General features: G+C 41.8%; 1 protein-coding gene across 1 annotated transcript in view; it reads left to right on the top strand.

Moving 5' to 3' along the window:
• Positions 1–255: 255 nt before the first annotated feature.
• The window catches only part of EML4 (EMAP like 4), a 152,809-nt gene continuing 133,848 nt past the window's right edge, over positions 256–19,216 (top strand). The window contains exon 1 of the mRNA XM_071577643.1: positions 256–563. Within this exon, the coding sequence (XP_071433744.1) occupies positions 539–563 (25 nt within the window). The 5' untranslated portion in view covers positions 256–538. The remainder of the gene's footprint in view (positions 564–19,216) is intronic.

Raw genomic sequence — 19,216 nt, 5'->3', positions numbered from 1 at the left:
GGCCGACAGCTGCGCCCCGCAGCCCGTCCTGTCGCCGCTTTCCGGGAGTCCCTCCGGGCGCCGCTCCCGGCGAGCAGCAGCCGCGGGCACTCTCGCGGGAGCCGCAGCCGGAGGCGGCTCCGGAGTCGCCTGCCCACCGGCGGGGGCTGCGGCCGGCCCGGCCCGCCCGCAGGGGAAGCGGCGGCTGCCAGGGCGGGCGGAGTCGGAAGCACGACAGCACGGGGCGCTGGGGCGGCGCTGGCGGCGGCGGGCGGAGCTCGGCACTCACTGCCGTGCTGGGGTCGCGGCGCAGGGACGGAGCCGGCAGCTGCGGCCCCGCAGCAGCAGCAGGAGAGCAGCAAGAGGAGGAGCCTTCGGAACCGCCTCCCGCCGCCGAGCGCGGGGAGCCGCCGGAGCCGCTGCCCCGGGCGGCTTATGAGCCCTGGGCTGCGGCACCGCCGCTGCTGCCGCCGCCGCGCCGCGGGTGAATGAACCTGTCCCGGACAGCGACGACGCCGGCTTCGCCTCGGGCTGCGGTACCAGCCTCGCCCCGCGCAACATGGACGGTTTCGCCGGGAGTTTGGGTGAGCGGCGGCGGGACGGGACGGGAAGAGTATGCCGGGGGCGCGCACCTGCGGGCGGCGGGAGCGGCCATGGGGACGCGGGGCCAGGCGGGGGGACGCGGGGCCGGGCGGGCCGGTGCGTGCGAACACCGCCCGCGGCGGGAGGGTGGGGAGGGGATGCCAGCGCGAAATCTGGTCAGCTTCAAACCATCTGTTGCGAGAGCTCCGGCTGCACTTGCCTCCTTTGTTCTTCCCTCGGCGTGGGTTTGCGCTTCTCCGGAGTTAGTGGCTTGGCTTTGGGCTGTTGGCTTGTTTTGTTTATTTAAAAAAAAATGTTACTTTGTTTCTCGTCTCTTGCGTTTGCTCCGTGGCGAGAGGGACCCCGGCCATGCGGGCACCGCGGGCCCGGCTGTGGCAGCGAGAGCCCCGGGAGCGCGGACAGCTCTGCCCGGGCCGGCTCCGCGGGGCTCCAGTGCATCCCCGAGAACTTGGGGGCGGTGGCGGCATCCGCGGAAAAGTTAATGGGGGAATCGGCGCCTTCCCGGTGTCCGAGCATCCGTCCGTGCGCTCGAGGAGCTCTCCTGGCTCCTTGAGTGTCAGGTTCCTCTGCCTGGAGCCGTGGCGTGATCGAAACTATTTACTGCTTGCTCATCTAAATATTGCCAGAAAACTGACAGGCTGCGTTCCCTTCTGTTTTATTAAGGCTGCAGCAGATTGTCATCAATTTCTTGGAGAAAAAAAAGTACTCCACCAGCCCACTTTCAGGGTGGTTTGGAGGACAGATTGCGTGTGGTACCAAGTTGTCCTAATCACAAGTGTGAACTGAAAACGTATTTAAACATGAGTTGTAAGCCGTGTAAGTTCCTGTTTCTGCAAGTTGCAAGACCATTGGCTTTGCAGTGCTGCCTACCTGCCGCTCTCATCGTATGCCTTCTGTTTGCTGTCAGCACTCCTGCATCTATTGCAGGCATTTTGTGATACGACTGAGTCCATCTTTTGTAGAAGAATAGATCTGTGCCTCTTAAAAATCAGATTAATTTATTTTTACGTCACTCCTGTGAAATCTGTAGTTAATTGTGAATAGTTCTCAATTTTCTGGAAAAACTGACTCACTTAAATGCTTCTGAGTGTGATCCTAACCTTTCAGGTTTTTGAAATGTCAACTCCAGCATTTTGGGCAGCTGTCCAAACCAAACTGGTGCACCATAATTAACAGTATGCTTTGGTAGTTTGGCTCTTTGCCTGATATACTGTCCTTGCTCAAGTAACCACCATGGCCATTTTATATCTGGCAATCAAAAAAGCGACACACGGAGGAATTGTAGGGGTTCTGTTCTCGGTTTTCTAAGGGAAGATTGTGCTTGTGGGTGACATATGCAAATGTGCCATAGTTAATATTTATGAACCTCTTTACCCAGCGGAGGAGCTGATCACCATATCAAAGCACACCGATGTTGCTTTTAACTCATGGAGTATTGGCCCCATGAGGTCGATATTTAGAAATAATTGTTTTCACTTGGAAGCAGAAAAAACCCAATTATTATGAAATAATAAAGCATCATTTTGTTGCACAGAGGTTTCTCGCCGAGCAGTGGCACGGCACTGTAAGGTCACCCAGCACCTTGTGTTGGAGCGGTGGTGGCCTCTTTGGGACATCCCCTGTGCCTTATTAAGGGAGGCTCCATCTGGACCTCTAATTTGTTTCACTGTTTGGTCAGGAAGACATTGTGATTTTTTTAGAATTTAACGAGAAATAAGCTCAGCTCAACCTTTTAAACTGTATATTATCATATTCACTGCTAGTTGGCCTTTGATTTTGCTTTTGTGGCAAGCACGGATGCACGGTGGTTTTCTGGACTTGGGCTGTGGACAGGGCATTCCCAGAATCTTTAGCTTTGAAGTATGAAACTTCTGTGTGATTTTATTTGTTTTCAGGCTTGGATCATGCTGCTTAGTCCTGTTGTGTTTATAATCTCTTGTTGGCTGTTCTAGCTGCTAACGAGCATATAATGTTCACAAAGATGTGTGAATTGTTCTGAGACCTTTTTTTTTGAGCATCTCTAATTAAAATCTAATGGCTTGAATTTAATTAGCTGTCTGCTAAATGTCTTTTAGGAAGGCCATAAATTAATGTACTTTAGAGTGAAATGTAAAAATTAATTAAAATTATTGTTGGCAAAACTGTGCTATCTATGTATGTGCATGCTCAACCAGTCAAGCGAGCTTATTAGAGAGCAAGTTGTCCTTTTAATGCCTCTTGTCATTATCTGGAAGGCAAAATGTTATTACAGATTGTGCCTTCCAGCACAGGCAGAAATACCTTCTTACATGTCTCTTGCAGTAGAAAATACTTTACGCAGCTGTTTTGGCTTCATATTGAAATTTTTATGAGAATAAACAGATGAAAGAACTATTTTATATGCAATTTAGAAAATTGTTTTGGTTATTGGTTTAGCAAATGCTTATGCAGCACTCTACATAAGAGTATAGCATTACTGTATACAGTAAAAAAAATATGTGTTGTGAGTTATTTTGCACAGTTGAAATAGCTATTGATTGACTCTGAGTTATATCACATTTTCCAGGACTTCAGTACCTTTTGAATATTGCCATTAGCAATGTGGTTGTTGAATCCCATTTATTGTCTCAAGTAGGACAGTCATATCTTGCATTTGAGCATTCCAATGTGGTGGTTGTCAGAGGGCTCAGTGGATTTTGGCCATCTGCTTTTTCAGATGCATCCTTTGAAGTAAAAGAATATACTTCAGAATGGGAGCAAGAAATCTGGGAACTTGGACCAAGTGCCTGGGCTCTTGTCTTGTACCCTCACTGAGACAGGAGCACAGCATGGGTGTCTGGCTCTGACTCTGCCAAGTTCCCTGGTGTCTTAGGGTCCTCATTAAAACAGCCTGAAGACATCCATGTTCAGGGGAAGGAAAGCACTGTCAATTCCACCAAAAGAATCAAGCAAAGAATTCCATCAAAAAGAAAAAATAGGCAAATAAACAAAAGAGCCCATGTGGGAATTAGTACAGCCAAGGCTGTCTGTAACTGTTGTCCTTCATCCCTCTTTCCTGTTTGTTCTGCAGTACCGCCCTGTATCTCTTCCACTCTCACACTGATGTCTGTGAGCCTATGGTAAACTGCTTCAGATATGCCCATCAGAGGGCTGCAGGATTGTAGAACACTGACAGTTTTGCCAACTCTAATTTTGATTTTTGGGTGTCATCAAGTATTATATTAGTTTACAGCCTTCCTGCTTGCCTCTGTGTTTTGATGAGTTCCTGCCTAAATTGGCTTGTTACTGGAGTAAGAGAAGCATGATAGGTGCTGGGAGGGAAACGATAGGAGCCTTCAGCTGAGGGTAGGTGGGACCTGGTGGCACTGTGCATAGTTGTCAGCTCTTAAGGTGGCTCTGTCGTCTTGTAAACCTGCTGTACCGAGGAAAGCAGTGCCTTTCTTGGGCTTAAAATGTAACTTTAGCTGCAGCTAAATTTCACTTTCAGCTGAAAGGTGTGTGCGTGCTGTCTTAGTATGAAGCATTTGTCACTCTATCACTTCCCTGTGGCACTTCCTAAGCTGTTCATTTATCCTGTTGTCTAAGGTATGAGATCTGCTAGGTTAGAGTTACGAAGAGCCAGCTGTGACAGGCTGCCTGAGGCTGGTGAGGAGTGCTCTTTGGTGGACAGTTTTCCATTACTTTTAGCTGTCACGGTGTTTTCCCTTCTGAGAAACCTTCTGTTAATTGATGAACTCTGTAACATTAACTCATTGTAAACACAGATACGGAAGCATTCATCAGATTATGTTAAAAAAATGACTGCAGCCTTTTCCAAGTTTGTCACCAGTGTATGATATCTGGAAGAGCCCACAGTGTCTGTTGAACCCAGGACTTCACTAAAACTCTGTAAGTCTTGTCCAAAGCTCCCAGTATGTGTGGCCAGGTATGCCACAGGGCTCAGGGGAGCTCAGGCAGAGAGGATCTTGTGGTCACTAGTGCTGTGAGCCTGGGAAGCATGTGTGAATCATGATTCATCTCTAGCTGGGCTCACTACTGAGAAAAATGAGTGTGCAGGGTGTTTGTCATTTATTTGGGCTAGAATATTCAGTTTTATCGTTGCCCGTCTAGACTGCAGAAGTGGCCGTGGTGCTGCAATGCTATTGCTCATAGCAACAGCGAATTCTGCCTAATTCACGGGGCTCTGTTCGTGAGATTGCTGTGCGCTGTTGTCAGTGTGCTAGTCTTCTTAAAAATAAAAGCTTTGGCAGGACGTCACTCTACTCTGCCTGAGAAGGGTGGCCTTGGTTGTTGCCAGGGGTGATTAAACTACAGCAGAGGGGAGGTCAGGCTGTTGGCTTTAGAAACTCGGTGGTGGCTCACCTTTTGCTAAACGGCTCTTCAGCTCATGGGCAGTGAGGAGGAACTCTTTGCTCTCTAGCCAGCTGAGAAGCAAAAGATTCTGTGTTTAAAAAACAATCCTATTTTTGCACAGAGAAATTGGCAATATTTGCCCTGGTTGTGAGTAACACTCTCACTTTTACAAACAAACAAACAAAAAAGAAACAGTATCCTAAACATAGGAGTCTCTATTAGACTCTTTTCTCTCTCCTTTAGAAAGCCTTTTAATGGCTGGGATGCTGAGAAGAATTTCTGGCCCTACAGTGTGTTTTTCATAATCTTTTGAGACAGGAGTAGAGTTACTGACAGGGTTGTCTCTTGCCTGAAGAGCCTACTCTGCAAGATTTTTTCCTTCTGTGCGTTATATCACGAAGCATGTAAGAGGGGAAAAATTGGTCAAGAACAGTGTTCTTAGAAATTCTCTGAAGCATCATTTTATTTTGTAAGCAGCATTATGTTGCTAATTGTGTTATTAGTAAGTACAGGATGATCTCTATGTCACTGCTTGCTCCTCAGAGTAGCTACTTTCCTTCTTGGTGTGGTTTATATCAGTTACTGAGGTTTATTTTGCCTTTCTCTCTTCAGGTCCTTTCTAAATCTAATCCTTAATGAATGCAATCTTAGGGCCAAGAATGTTGTTCCTGTTTTACCCACACATAATGTAATAGGAAGGGTGTTAGAGGATAATAAATTTTATAGCACGTGGCACGTATGATAATAGGGCAAGTCTCTCTGCTCTTGCTGGTGTTGGGCATTTCTAGTACGGACATTCTTCTGTTTAGGAGATGAAAATCGCCTGATAAACAACTTTTCACAAGCTACACTAACTTCCTTTTCAAGAAGTCTTTATACAGTTACTTCTCAGCTCAGGTGGAATCTCTGCTCCCCTCGCTTTTCCTTTCTGTAAACAAGTGAGCACAAGCACCAGCAGTTTAAAGAGAAATTGCTTCCCTTGTTTTCTTAATCGACTCGTTAAAATTGATGCAGAATTCTAATTTCCTGGGCTTTCATTGGGTGCTGAAGAATGGGAATGGGTACCTAGGCTTTCTGCCCTAAGACTTCTTACTGGGTTAGATGAACTAGGGGAGTTTTTTAATTAGCTCTTTGATTGTTTTGCTTACCAGTGGGTTGCCTCTTTTGCTCATCCTCAGTAGTTTCAGCCTAACTTGTTTACTAAATATAGCTGTGTCTTGTTGTTCTTTAACTGCTGGGTTCTCAGACGCCTTTCCTGCCTCTTTAATGGCGCCACTGCTCTACTCTGCATGACAGTGCTGTTCATTGCAAAGGACAACTGTTCTGGCAAGTGTGTGGAGAATCCGGTTTATTTCCGTGGTTGGTGGGTACGCTGCCTTTCTGCCCCGTGTAGTGATGTGGATTGTATGGTCTTGAAGCTTTTAAGCAAGATATTTTTGAGTGCAAACATGTCTTATTGTAGCAGTAGGCTTACTTCATGTATTTAAATACCTTTTCTTAACTTTCTGAAGCTGCTTGCCCTTGTGAGTGATTCTTACTCATAACAGAAGTGAAATGTAAGGGGGCAAGAGAGGGAACAACATAGCTATGCACTATAAGTGGATACGACACATTTTGAAGAGATACAATTTCACTGAATTTCAGATGTTGTATTAAATGAATGAAAAATACTTTCTGTTGCCTCTTGTGTGGTTCTCGTTTCACCGAAACTCCGCTCGCAGCTGTGATTGCAGTGCTCCAGCCTGGAGTCGGTTCCCATTTTTTCTGCCGGTTTCTTTGGGCTTAAAAAATAGGCAGAGGGAAGTTGGAGGGGAGGCTGAAACCAAACCGTCTTATGTTTGGCTATATTTTGGATTTGTGTAAACAGTTTTAATGCATCGAGTGAAATTGGCAGGCTTTTGTAATCCTCTGGGAAAATTGGGAGTTTGAAACCCAGTGGATAAATTAAAGTAAAAAATTATTCTAAGCCCCAGATTTGGTTCCCTAAAGGCATGCTGTAAATTAGTTAGGTCTAGAAATGTGGGCTTAGTTAAAGTAAATGAAAATGTGTTTTCATGAGAACTTAATAACTTTAAAGACAAAAGAACTGGATTTCTTTATTCTGAGCTGAGAACACAAAAGCAAGGAAATGGCTATTGACAAGAGAAATTTATATTTGCTATCCAAACACAGAGGTAATGATTTCACCACTTTTTATGGTCTTTAATGAAATTATGACATAAGGGTACTAGAAATTGTTTTAAAATGCGTAAATTCAGTCAGCGGCTGAGGTAAGCAAGCCTGCCCAAGCATAACTAATTTAACAATGGCAAATATGCATAAGGAGAATGGTAGATCTATTGGTTTTCTTACAGTTTACTGTGTTACTTCTTTTTCTGTTTTGAGAACAAAAGAAAAATGTTGCTTTTCGTCAGGGATCTGACAAACTTAACACCTGTTGCTATACAAAATAGCAGCAGTAGAGTGGGCTTCAGTTTGTTTCCCTTCCCTTTATTCGTGGTCACAAGCAGACCATGCTATTTTCTTAAAGACATTTTCTATTGTGTGCATTATATGGATCTTTAATTAAGTAAACTTTGAATTTCATTGGTAAGGTCTGCTTAAAAATGGCAGAGACCAGTTTTACAGGTTCAGTTTTTGAGAAAGAACTGACTTCTTTTTAGTCTTTGTTATACGTCTTACAGTATCTCTGCCTTCCATAACTGATAGGCAAACTGTGGAGTGGCTTTGAGTTGTAGATGTAATCCTTTAGGTAGAGCATGACTACTGAATTCTTTTCCATGAGCAGAAGATACTGGAAATCTGGCCATGTGAAAGGAGAAGGGTTGGTGTTAAAGATTTTCTCACACTTCTCTGGTTTGATGTAGCTGTGGTGAAATCATGCATTGAGTTGGAGCATTTCTGAAACGAGTGCTATACATGTACATCTGGACTTCTCTGGGAGCAGGGTCCACATCTGATATGTTAACATGCATTGCAACTCTTATGGTTTGGGGTTTTTTTGGACACAGTTTGACTGAATGGAATTTCAGAAGAGCATTCCTAAAAATGTACTCTTCAGTGTTTCCAAAGAGAGGTGTGGAAAGGGGGGACCTTCACTGGTAGGAACCACAAATTAAACGCTTTCAGCTGCAAGATATGGAAATAGTCATATCTGCATAGTATCACTTAGCTTTTTTAAACAAGAACTCTAACAAGGAGATAATTACAACTTTGTTTAGCTCTGGAATTCTGGATTGAACTATCTCCTCCTCTCACAGCATGTATTGTGCAAATGCCGCCAGAGAGACCTAGCAGGAAGTCACTGGTTTGTGTGGCTGTGGTGCTTGTTTTCTGAATTATAAACACATCCATTAAAGCCGTGGGGCAAGGGGAACGACAACAACAACAGGCAGTCCAAACTCTTTTTTTTTTTCTTTCATAGGATAAGTATGAAACAGCACCAAGTCCCTGTGGACAGGTTTGTGGTAACTGTAGTAAGCACTGCTTTCAGGTAGCCTTAGACTCATTTGCATTGAAGTTGGTGATGGGGAGGATGTCTGCATGTCTGTTTTCAAGCATTTAACAAAGGAAATGGCATTTTTCCATGAAAATTATATGACACATTTTAGAAAGTTGACATGTTGGCAGTGGTGTTCTCCAGATCTGGATTTTTTTCTGTATTTTCTATAATCTGTGACCATTCTGAAAGATGCTTGGAGTGGTGAAGGGTTGGTTATAAATGTCAAAGTGGTCATCTGTCTCACAAATGAAGAGTTTAAGCTGTTTACTACTGTGTTAAGGTACTTCAAAACACATGGATGTAAAAATTGCAAGCCATGCAAGCAGCACCACTTTCTCTCTGCCTGCAGAAAGCCTTACAGCTTAATGTGAGACCTATCTCTGAAGATGGCTGAAGCTGTGGGAGAGAGGGGAGTCTGGGAGCTGCTGGGTGAGCACTACTGTACCTGTGTGTTCTGAGCCTGCAGTCCTCGACTGGGGCAGGCAAGGAGAGGGAGGAAGTTGCTTGGTGTGTTGAATAAGAGCATCGCTAAAGGAAGTGAGAATGTGGAGCTTCCACTCCCCCAGGGGTCACAGCAGCATTTTTTCCTATTGCTTTTCCTGAGGGCTTCGATCTTTGATGCCTCTGTATTCAGTCTCTTTACTCCCATTTATTTGTCAGGTCTTCTTACTTTTAAGTGGTACTGAAAGTGTGGGGCACCAAAGAGTTAAATGCCTGTGCTTCAACTTAGATGTTTATGGATTGTAAACTATGCGCAAGTTCTGGATATACTGAGGTCAAAAATCAAAGAAAATGGTCCTGGTGGGGTTGACAGAGTGGAGATTTTACTTTTTGTTTCCCTCTCTGCCTATTGGTTCAGTTATTGCCGAGCTAAATAATATAGGTATGTGTGTAGAGGTTCTTGCTAAGATACTTTTAATTATTTGCATTTACTTAATCATTATTTGCAGGAGAACTTTCAGTTTCCTGTTCCTAGAGTTACAGCAGCTTTATTTGAAGAAGGGCTCTAACTTGGCTGCTTTTTTTTGGGAATGGCAACATTTGCTGTTTGTTTTTTACAGACCACAAAAGGTTGTTTTTTCAAAGCTATAGATAAAATGACAGGGAACTGTAGAAACGTGAAAGGGAATTGACAAGAAAGAGTATTTGCAGTATATAGCATACATTGTATTTTTTTGTATGTGTGGATTTGTGTTTGATAGAATCACATCTGACTCTGAGCCTTTAATTGAAGTTATTTAAACAGATAAAATTTGAATAGTCCTTACTTTTGTTTTCAGAACTTCCCTGGAAGTTTCCAGACTGTGGTGTGTGCATATATCACAGAATCACAGAATATTCTGAGTTGGAAGGGATCCACAAAGACATCGAGTCCAACTCTTAAGTGAATGGCCCCCTACAGTGGTTAAACCCACAACCTTAGCATTATCAGCACCAGGCTCTAACCAAATATATACTGTAACACACCCACTGACACCCCTTCCATCCCTTCTCCCAGTTTTATTTATAGAGATCAAAGTCTGGACTTGTTTTGTCCATAACTGAACATGTCAAAGAAAGCCATTACGGCATGTTCTGGAACTGGTAATAAAGTACATTTTCAGCGACATCTACAATAGGTTTTTTTGACTTCATCAAAAATTGTGTGAAAGCATTACATAGTGCACCTATAATTTCATTAAAGTATATATACATTCTTCAGTTGAAACACTGCTATTACAGAGTTACAGAATCGTTAAGGTTGGAAGAGTACTTCAGGCTCATTAAGTCCAACCATTAACCCAGCACTGCCATGTATACCACTAAACTGTGCCCCCAGGTGCCTTATCTAGATGTTTTTTGAACACTTCCAAAGGTGTTGACTCCACCACTTCCCTGGACAGTCGATTCCAATGCCTGACCACCCTTTCAGTGAAGAAACTGCTTAATATCGAATCCAAACCTTCCCTGGTGCAACTTGAGGCTTTTCCTCTTGCCCTACCACTTGTTTCTTGGGAGAAGACACTGACTCCCACCTTTTATATAGTGTATCTGTTATGTGATATAGTCTTATTTGAACATACTTTTTGTATGTGTGACTAAAGCATATTTTAATTTCCTGTCAATATTATTGGGTCTTCATTAACTTATGTATTGCAGTATGTATTTTGGTTAGCAAAACTTTAAGCTAACTTTGAAGTAGCTTTTTTTTCCTCTTCCATATTGCTATTTATGTAGTCTTTTGCATGCAGTGTACAGATTAAAACTCAAAATACCTTCAAATTTAAACTAATTAGCAGGTAAAGAAAGATAAAAATCTTTACTAGAAAGTGACTTGCTTCAGATGAACAAGAAGCTACATTTTGGCAAACAGCTCTTCTGTACTGTCATAGGATCTTTGGGTACGTATTTTTAGAAGAAAATGGGTAGGGATGATGTCATCTAAGAGTTGTCTGTTCACTTCTAACTCTTCTTCATCAGCTTAATTACTCTGGGGTGTTACAGACCCTTGAGTTGCAGTACTGGCTTAACAGCCTTGGATAGTGGCTTCTGCTTTTGATCTACATCATTTTCTCTTGTGCAAAATCATCCATTTCATAGTAATTTTCATCTGCTTCATCAGCATTGATGTGTGTGTGTTAAAATCCCATTTCCTGTGTAGTGCACAGTACATGTTGTATCCTACATTTTCCTCTAAGCTCCAAGAGGAGCAGCTGGTCAGTGGCCTTGAGCCACATGCTACCCATGGGCACTGTCATGCTATGCAGCAGAGACAGATTCCCTCTGGGTTCTGGGGGGAAACCGTTGAGATGAAAGCCATCTATCTCTTTGTGCATTTGCTAATCCAACTGCACATGGGGTCCTAAGCAGTGTCTAGGGAAGCTAGCATTGGGTTGTGTGACAGCAGAGACTTCTGTGTGCTTGCATGAAATAGGGGTAATGTTAATAATCAGATATGAAATATGTTTTGACTTCTTGTGAACAAGCAATTTTGTAGTAGCAAAGGAAAAGGAAAATGTCTGCCCCTGGAAGAAAGGACTATAATGAGAAGCTGTGAGACCCACCTCATCTGCTCTGTGGGAGGTTTTGTGGGGATGCTGACAAGCTGCAGCTGCTGAAGGAGTGCTCTGCAGAGCAACTTCTGTTTCTTCCTGTTGTGTTAGGCTGCCATAACATGTGCTCCTCACTATAAATACCTAGATTGTCCAATGCTGTGTAATTTTGTAGACCTTCCCCTCCCAGTATCTCTATGGATGTTTCGTTGTGATTCTTCAGGGTTTTTTTGAAACTTTTATTCCATGTGGAATATTATCTTCTGTTTTTCACTGAGTGCCATTTACCTTCAAATTTTTGCTCTTGAGGTGGGTTCTGAGTGTGCTTGCTGTTAGCTGCTAAACTGCACCTAATCCTCAAAGAGGAGGCAGGGAAAGATGTCCATCATCCTGCCTTCCTACTTGACAGCGGACAAAGATGGTACTGCAGTCTGTCAGCTTTTCCAGGATTGTTGCATTAGGGAGAATGTTGGAGGTGACATGCACTTAGCATTTCTTTTCATATATTAAAAATACATAACTTGTGAAATGGGGAGACCATCCATTCTGTCTCTAACTGATGCCTTTGGATTCCTTAGCCCCAGCTGGTGACTGCACTTCTGTTGATACCCTGGCTTGGGACTCTCAACACTGTGTCCCTAACCTCATTGTGGTGACAGAATAAAGTGATCCCTCAAATCTAAGGCCCCTAGTGGTATGCAGGCAGCAGGGCTAGCACATCTCTGCTCTACAAATAATTCTGTTTGTCCAAACCTGGTGGTGCACAACGTGCACCCTGTGTACTCCTACTGCGCCTTTGCTTGTCAGGGGCTATTGTTGTTATGCCACACTTCTAATGTATGCTGTCCTCAGATGCTGATTTTTAGTGGTTTCTGCATTATAGAAACACTTTTATGCCTCATGGAAGTAGCTGTTAAAATAGGTTTTAGACATTGACCTTTTGTGCTATGCTAATTCGTATTCTCAAAGTGGAAAACTAAATCACATTGGTGCTCTGAGAACTTGATGTATTGCTGGACCACCTCCAGGGATCTTAGAGCAGGAGGATGCTGCTACTGCTGCCCTGTACTGGATTTTCAGTCCAACAAGGATCTTCAGTTCTCTTCCAACAAGAACCATCCTTCTTATTTAATAAGATGATGGGTGCCATATGGCTTTCATTACCCTCTTCTGTTCTTTTAATTTTTTGTATATGCTTATGTACAAAAAGCATCAAGAAGACCATCTTCTGTACTAGTAAAACATTGAAAGTAGGTAAGTTTCTGCTTGTTTTTGGGGACAGTTTACTTATAGTTTTATGAATTAAGAAAATATTTTGTTGACATTTGTAAAATAAACTCCTAGAACTCGTGAAGACTCTTATATTTGTGGGATTGTTTTGAAGTTTGTATTTTTTTATTGTTTTGTCTGCAGAATGATTAATCCATTCCACTATGGAAATAGGAAACAGCTTGTTTTTGCAAAATAGTGCGATGCTTTTTTAACGTATAGCAAATAATCTTATTTTAAAGGCATTTGTATTAAAGAAGACTTTATTGTCTGAGGTAAATTCCACTTCTTGGTTAATCATTATGGTTTCATTATTTTGTTTGACGTAACTCATTTTTTCAAGGACTTTTATTACAGCAATTAGGCATGTACAACGTGAAACTAGAAGGAAGTGCAGCATCAGATCACTGAAGATTCTCTGCTGCTTTTACAGCAATTTTTGTGTTTTGTGATGTTTAAGTTAATGATTTCTTGCTGTGCACATTCTGTTTCACATAGTAGTGTATATTGTATCTGCTTTATTACTGGGGGTATTTTTTTGAACCCACATGCGTCAATGTAATTAGTAGGCAAGTTATCTTTGGTTTTGTAATTGAACACACAGTTGTATTAAGTGCTTTCCAGTGCTTCTTATTTTATTGGTCTTGCAAATTACTTGTAGCAGTCATATAAAATAGTTATAATTACCAAGAGGTAGTGCAGCTCTTCTGTTACATATTGTGATCTTTTTATTGCCATTTGTGGTGTTCTGCCATGATTTTGCATTTCTCTTCCACTTCCTTTTGAGCAAGCTACGTATTGCACAGTTCAGCTACTTAAAACCTACCAAAACCCCCCAATTTTAGTTTTGAAGCAGTAAGTTGTACTCCTTTCAGTCAGTTTTTTATAGGAAAACATTTCTAAAAGTGTCAGCAAATCAAACTAGACAGGTACAAGTTCTGGTTTGTGTTTTCACGACATTCCCTCCTTGGATGATGGACAGGACACTGCTGACTTTGGGACTGTGTTTTGCTCTGTATGTGTAAGCTCATCTGTTTGGTACTGTGCTGTGCTGGACTCAGGAGGAGCTGGACCAAGTCTGGAGGTGTTCCCTGAAACTCTTGGCTCAAACCATGTGGTGCATGACACAGTGTTGGAGGAGCTTGGGGGGCTGGGGAGAGACAGCTCTGGAAGCAGAGGACAGTGAGCTACCCAGGGCACTTCAAAGAGAGGGCTCCTGAGCACGGCTTTGTTGCATTATGGGAAAAAAAGGAATTTTTCCGTAGTCTATTTTTATAGCCTCTCTTCAAGTAAACACTGAGTACTTACTGGTTTTGATGACAAGAGAGTGAGAAAAATGACAGGTCAGTGCTTGAAGCCCAAATGATATTTTGTACAAAATGTTCAGGCTTAGCCGTGTGCCTGTCAGCATGGTAATGGGTATGTTTCTGCAGAAAATAGCTAATTCCTGGTTTGAGTTGCCAGGCTAGCTGGTTTACCTTGTGGTAACTTTCTTGCATGTCCAGGGGTGACAGCAGTATCTCTTCTTTCAGTTGTATGGGAGAAGCCCTTCAGCCTTTCTGACAAGTTTTAAGACACTGAACGTTGTAGGCTCAGCTTTGTCCTCCCCAAGCAGCCCAGGTGCAGGAGGCTGCACCAGTGTTACGTCTGCCTTTGACTTTGGTGGATCACTGTTAGTGGCTGTGTAGGAGGTTACTGGGAGGGTCAATCTGTTGTCTTACCTCTGGAGGATGGAATATGTGGGTTTTGGAAGTGAGTAGGCAGAGAGTGGTCTGAAAACTTGGTTTTGAAACTGTAGAGATAAAATTCTGCCTTTGCCCTTTTGAAGAGCTTTTGAGTTGAGGGGGAAGACATTAAAGAAAGTGTCTGGCTGTTGTGTGCTGCCTGGTGTGGCCAGCCTGTGGGCTGGTTCCCTTTTGCAAAGACCTGTCCATCTCTGTTGTGGAGCTGCTCTCTGCCAGGGTGGGGTAGTTGGGGCACTTCCCACCCCGTAGCTGAAAATGCCTCCTTGAGGCCTGGCTGCAGGGCTGATGCTGCGAGGGGGAAAAGGACTTGATATGGTAGTGGAGAAGTTGGGGAGCTATTTGGATGCTGTTGAACATCCCTGTTTGTTCCAAATCCCATCAGCTTTCTTCTCCCTATGTTCTTTTTTTCTCCACTTCTTCCTTTTCTTCTCCTACCATCCTCAAAGAGGATGTGTGATAGGCAAAATAGATTTGCCTTTCCAAAGCCTTCTGAAAAGGGTGTATGTATAGCATTAGGCTATGTCATTGTGTAATCTCAAAGAGCATATATAAACAAAAATAATATTGTTTTTTGACCCAAACAAACCCTAACCTCCAAATCAGCTAATGATATAATTATCCCATTTGATTATCATCATTTGTCTAGCTGTCCTTGTTAAGGCAGTTATGCATTCATTACAAATGAGAAAATTTGTTTTAATTTGGTTTTACTGTTTCTGTATGGTAAAAGGAAAAAAAAAAGCCAACCTAATTCAGTCCCTTAGAATGTGTATGTTTTGTGGAAATAGCCTGATATTAATGAATTAATAACTTTAATGTAATATTTCCTTTACAAGACTAAGTTCTGATCTTCATATTCTGAAGTTAATACTTTGTGGAGCAACTGATCAAGTAAGTATCAGATTACAGAAGGTTTCTACATTAAAAATGTGACCATATGTGCCTCTGAATGATTCCAGATGGAAGGCTGCTGCTTTATAATTTGTTGGGTTGTATTTAATTTCTTCAGAGTTCTTTACTTCTCTTTTCTTTTTTTTTTTTTTTTTGTGAGCAGGCCAATCCATAGGTGTATTACAAGCACTAAAAAATAAAAGAGTGCAAAATAATAGTTTATGTCAGCAGAGATTTCGGTTGGATGTTAGAAAAAACTTCTTCACAGAAAGGGTTGTAAAGCGTTGCCCAGGGAAGTGGTGGTGTCCCCATCCCTGGAAGTGTTCAAAAATATGTGGATATGGCACCTGAGGACATGATTTGATGGTGAACATGCGGGTGGTGATGGGTTGACTCTTGGACTTGATGGTCTTAAAGGTCTTTTTCCACCCTAATGATTCTATTTTGTTTGCTGGGTGTGTAAATTCCACTCCTCAACATTTTGGTTGCATATCTGAGCTAACAGGGATGTGTCAAGTTTAGATTGGTCATATAGACCTTTACATGTATGATCATTGTGTAGTCCCTAAGTGATCCTATTTTACAGTACAGTTAATTTTTTTAATATATATTTTTGAGAAGCCTGTATCGATAGAGTTCCCAGAGTGAATGTGAAACCTTTCAAAAAAAAGCAAAATATTTGAGAAAGTTATAAACCTCTGAAAACAGTATTATAGTGAAAATTGTCTTGCAGCCTTGGCTCTGGCTGCCAACACTAGGGCACTCTGCAACTGCTTTCTGAAAGAAACATACTTACGTACTTTTGAGAGCCTGTCAGTTTATTCTCTCTAACAAGTCCCTTCTAAAAAAAATACCAACCCCCCCCCCCCAACAAAAAAAAAAAACAAAGGAAAGAATGGAGTACTTTATGTTTATGAGGTAATTTTTAAGATCTTTGTGTTAAAAAAAAACACCTTAGAACTAGGCATAAGCTTGGTTCGTGTTGTCAAAGACAGGGGTTAGATATTTCGTCTCAGTAATTGAAGCTGCATTTTCATGGTAAGGTGAGAAAATTGTAATTTTAGATTATAGTTCATGAAGTCTTAATTATTCTTGAGGTCACTCGGGGCTCCCTTGCTTCAGGGGTGGGGTGTAGTGATCCTCTTACCCTCCTGCCCTGGGCAACTTGATCATTCTTGATCCTCATGTGGAATGCCTGAATCATGTTTTCTGGCCTTTAATTTAGTCTTTGTTTGCTTATTTGTTATAACAGGTCACTAGGATATCCCAAGGTAATTCAGGATGACATTTCAGTTTTTCATATGTGTGTCTATTTGTGTTTTCCTTGGGTCGTTTTACATCCTCACACAGTTTTAAGAGTGTTTTGTGAGTCATTATTGTAGGAAATAATAACGGTACTCGTGTCAGTAAGTTCTTTAATTTCACTCAAAATATCACCTGGGGTCTGTGTGCGATTTATTAATAACACAGATGATGGGATTGGCATTAAAAGTGCCTATTCAGTTTGTTTTTCATTTACATCCTCTCTTGTTGTATTTCTGTTGCCACAGTCAAATTTCAGGGATTTAAGAAAGGCTGTAATATTGTGTTTTACTCCATGTCAGAGGAAGGATTTAGTTTTGACCATGACAATTACAAAGTCAGAATAGCTGGAAAATTCATTTCCATGTCTGGAAACTTTATCCTTCTTTTATTACTTCTTGAGGCAAAATATTGATTACATTATTTATTATTCAGGAATCATGTGAAATATAAAGTATTTCAGAGCCTTGTGACTTTTTAGCCTTTAGAAGCTTGCCCCAGTGACTTTCAACAAGTCATTTAAGTAAAGAGGTTCTTCCATGTGCTTTGGTGAGGAATTTACATTTGTGTCTGCAAAATACACGTTTTCTTTATGTAATGCAAGAAAATGGAGTTCTATGATATGTCTTTTTTACAATAAGTGTTAATGTTAAATGTGAATAATTTTTTTGGAAATCAGATCAGTTTCAACTGATATTACAAATATGTGCAATTTAAGAGAAATCATCTTGATTTCTCAAGAATCATCTTCTTTGTGAAAAAGCTCAACTTGAGTAAAATATTTTCTGGAGTACAGAACCTACTGTACAGTGCTATTTCTGAAATACTGCTAGGAAAGAGGCCAGGATTAGAAGGGGAGCAAATTTAGCAGTATGGGGGACTGGGTTTGCTAACAGTAAGCTTTTTCTCATGCTTGTGACTGTACTGGTTTTGTGCAGGAGTCTTTTAGAGAGGAATCTTTGTGCTCAAGTACTTCTGTAGTAATTTTTATCTCTAGTTTATACTTTTTTGGTTCAAATTCTATACTCTAAAGGGTTTAATCACTTTTCTATGAAACCTGTGTCCTGGCCCTTCAACATGTTTCATGAAAGCAGTCCTTTGCAGCTACATATTCTTGTTGACTGGCTAGTTTCACACAATGTGTAAGTTTAAACATATACACAAGGCCTTATGTACAAGGAGGAGGATGTTTCCTTGCAGTTGTTTTGAGAAACCAAGGAATGAATGAGCTTTTGCAATATTAGACTTGTTTGCTCAGTTGCTGTCTCAGTAATGCTTCTTTGCAAATGAAATACTATCTACTGTTCAATTGATTTTAGAATTAAAAATAATTTATCTGTTGAGCAGGTAGCCTAGAATACTTGTCTTAACATATAAGGCTGGTTAGCATGCATGGTTAAGGTGTTCTTTGCCTGCATCTTTTTATTTTTAGTAGCTGGTGTAGCAGCAGTGAGGCACCATCTGGCATTTTTTTAAGGTTTGTGATCATTCCTCTTCATCAGGATTTCAGGAAGACACTGTCACCACACCCACCAGCAGCTCCCTCTTCTCTGGGGACTCCTTTTTGTGGTATTTCCTATGGTGCCTGTGGGATTTGGATGTTCAGAAGCATTTGTTTGACTTGTTCTGCCAGGTGACTGGATTTTGCTCGAGAGTCAAAAGCCCATGAGAAAACCATTGCATGCTGGCAAAAGCTGCCTGCATGTGCTCTTGTAAGGGATGGGAGGCTGGTGGGGCATATACATGCTGCTAAGATCTTGGAGTTGCCTATGACAGAAATTGTGTTTTGGAGCAGAAATGTGTAGGTCACTCAGTTATCTCAGCACCAATTGTCTGTGCCGAGTACAGGGAAGATGGTGTGTGTAGGGGATGGGTGCATAATTAGCTCAAAAATGACTAAATTGGTTAAGGTCAATCTCTGCTGGAATTACTTTAGGTGGGAATCAGGCATGAAGAGCACAGGGTGACATGGGTGTAGTTTTCTGCAAGGATGAAGAATTAAGGTTTGAAAACAGGAGGGGGACACTATAATAGGAGGTATGGTTGCCTCGCCCAGCATGTCCTTCCACACGAGCTCTTGGTGTTTCCTCAGGTGAAATGTGGGTTAGCAGGAGACAAGAGACCGCATTAAATCTTGAAATAAATACCTAAATGTTTAATTATTATACTACATGAGCCTGTAGAAAGCTGAAGATGTGGAGAGGAGAGGGTGCCTTGGGAGCACAGGCTATTGCAATAACCAAAATGTATTGAAAGATAAGGTGATGCATTGCATAAAAATCTAGAGTATTGTTGAGTGTCCAATCTTTGTGATACACTTAATTTCTTAATAGAGAAGTTCATCTGTGATACTCAAAAATCCCCCATGCTATGGCTTTTGTCATGGATATGTTTATAAATGGATGATACTTGATTTGAAAGGCACTTTTTGATTACTTTGCTCGTTCTATATGGATATGTTTGAAATTTTTAGTGTGAGATGTTTGAAGAAAACAGTTGGCACGTTTTTGATTTTACAAAATATTGATGCACCTCCTAAGTAAAACTGCTAATGGGGAGTT

Source organism: Pithys albifrons, chromosome 2, assembly GCF_047495875.1.
Source record: "Pithys albifrons albifrons isolate INPA30051 chromosome 2, PitAlb_v1, whole genome shotgun sequence".
Lineage (NCBI taxonomy): Eukaryota > Metazoa > Chordata > Aves > Passeriformes > Thamnophilidae > Pithys > Pithys albifrons.
Note: the sequence above shows the minus strand (reverse complement) of the source record. Positions and strands in the feature narration are given on the sequence as shown.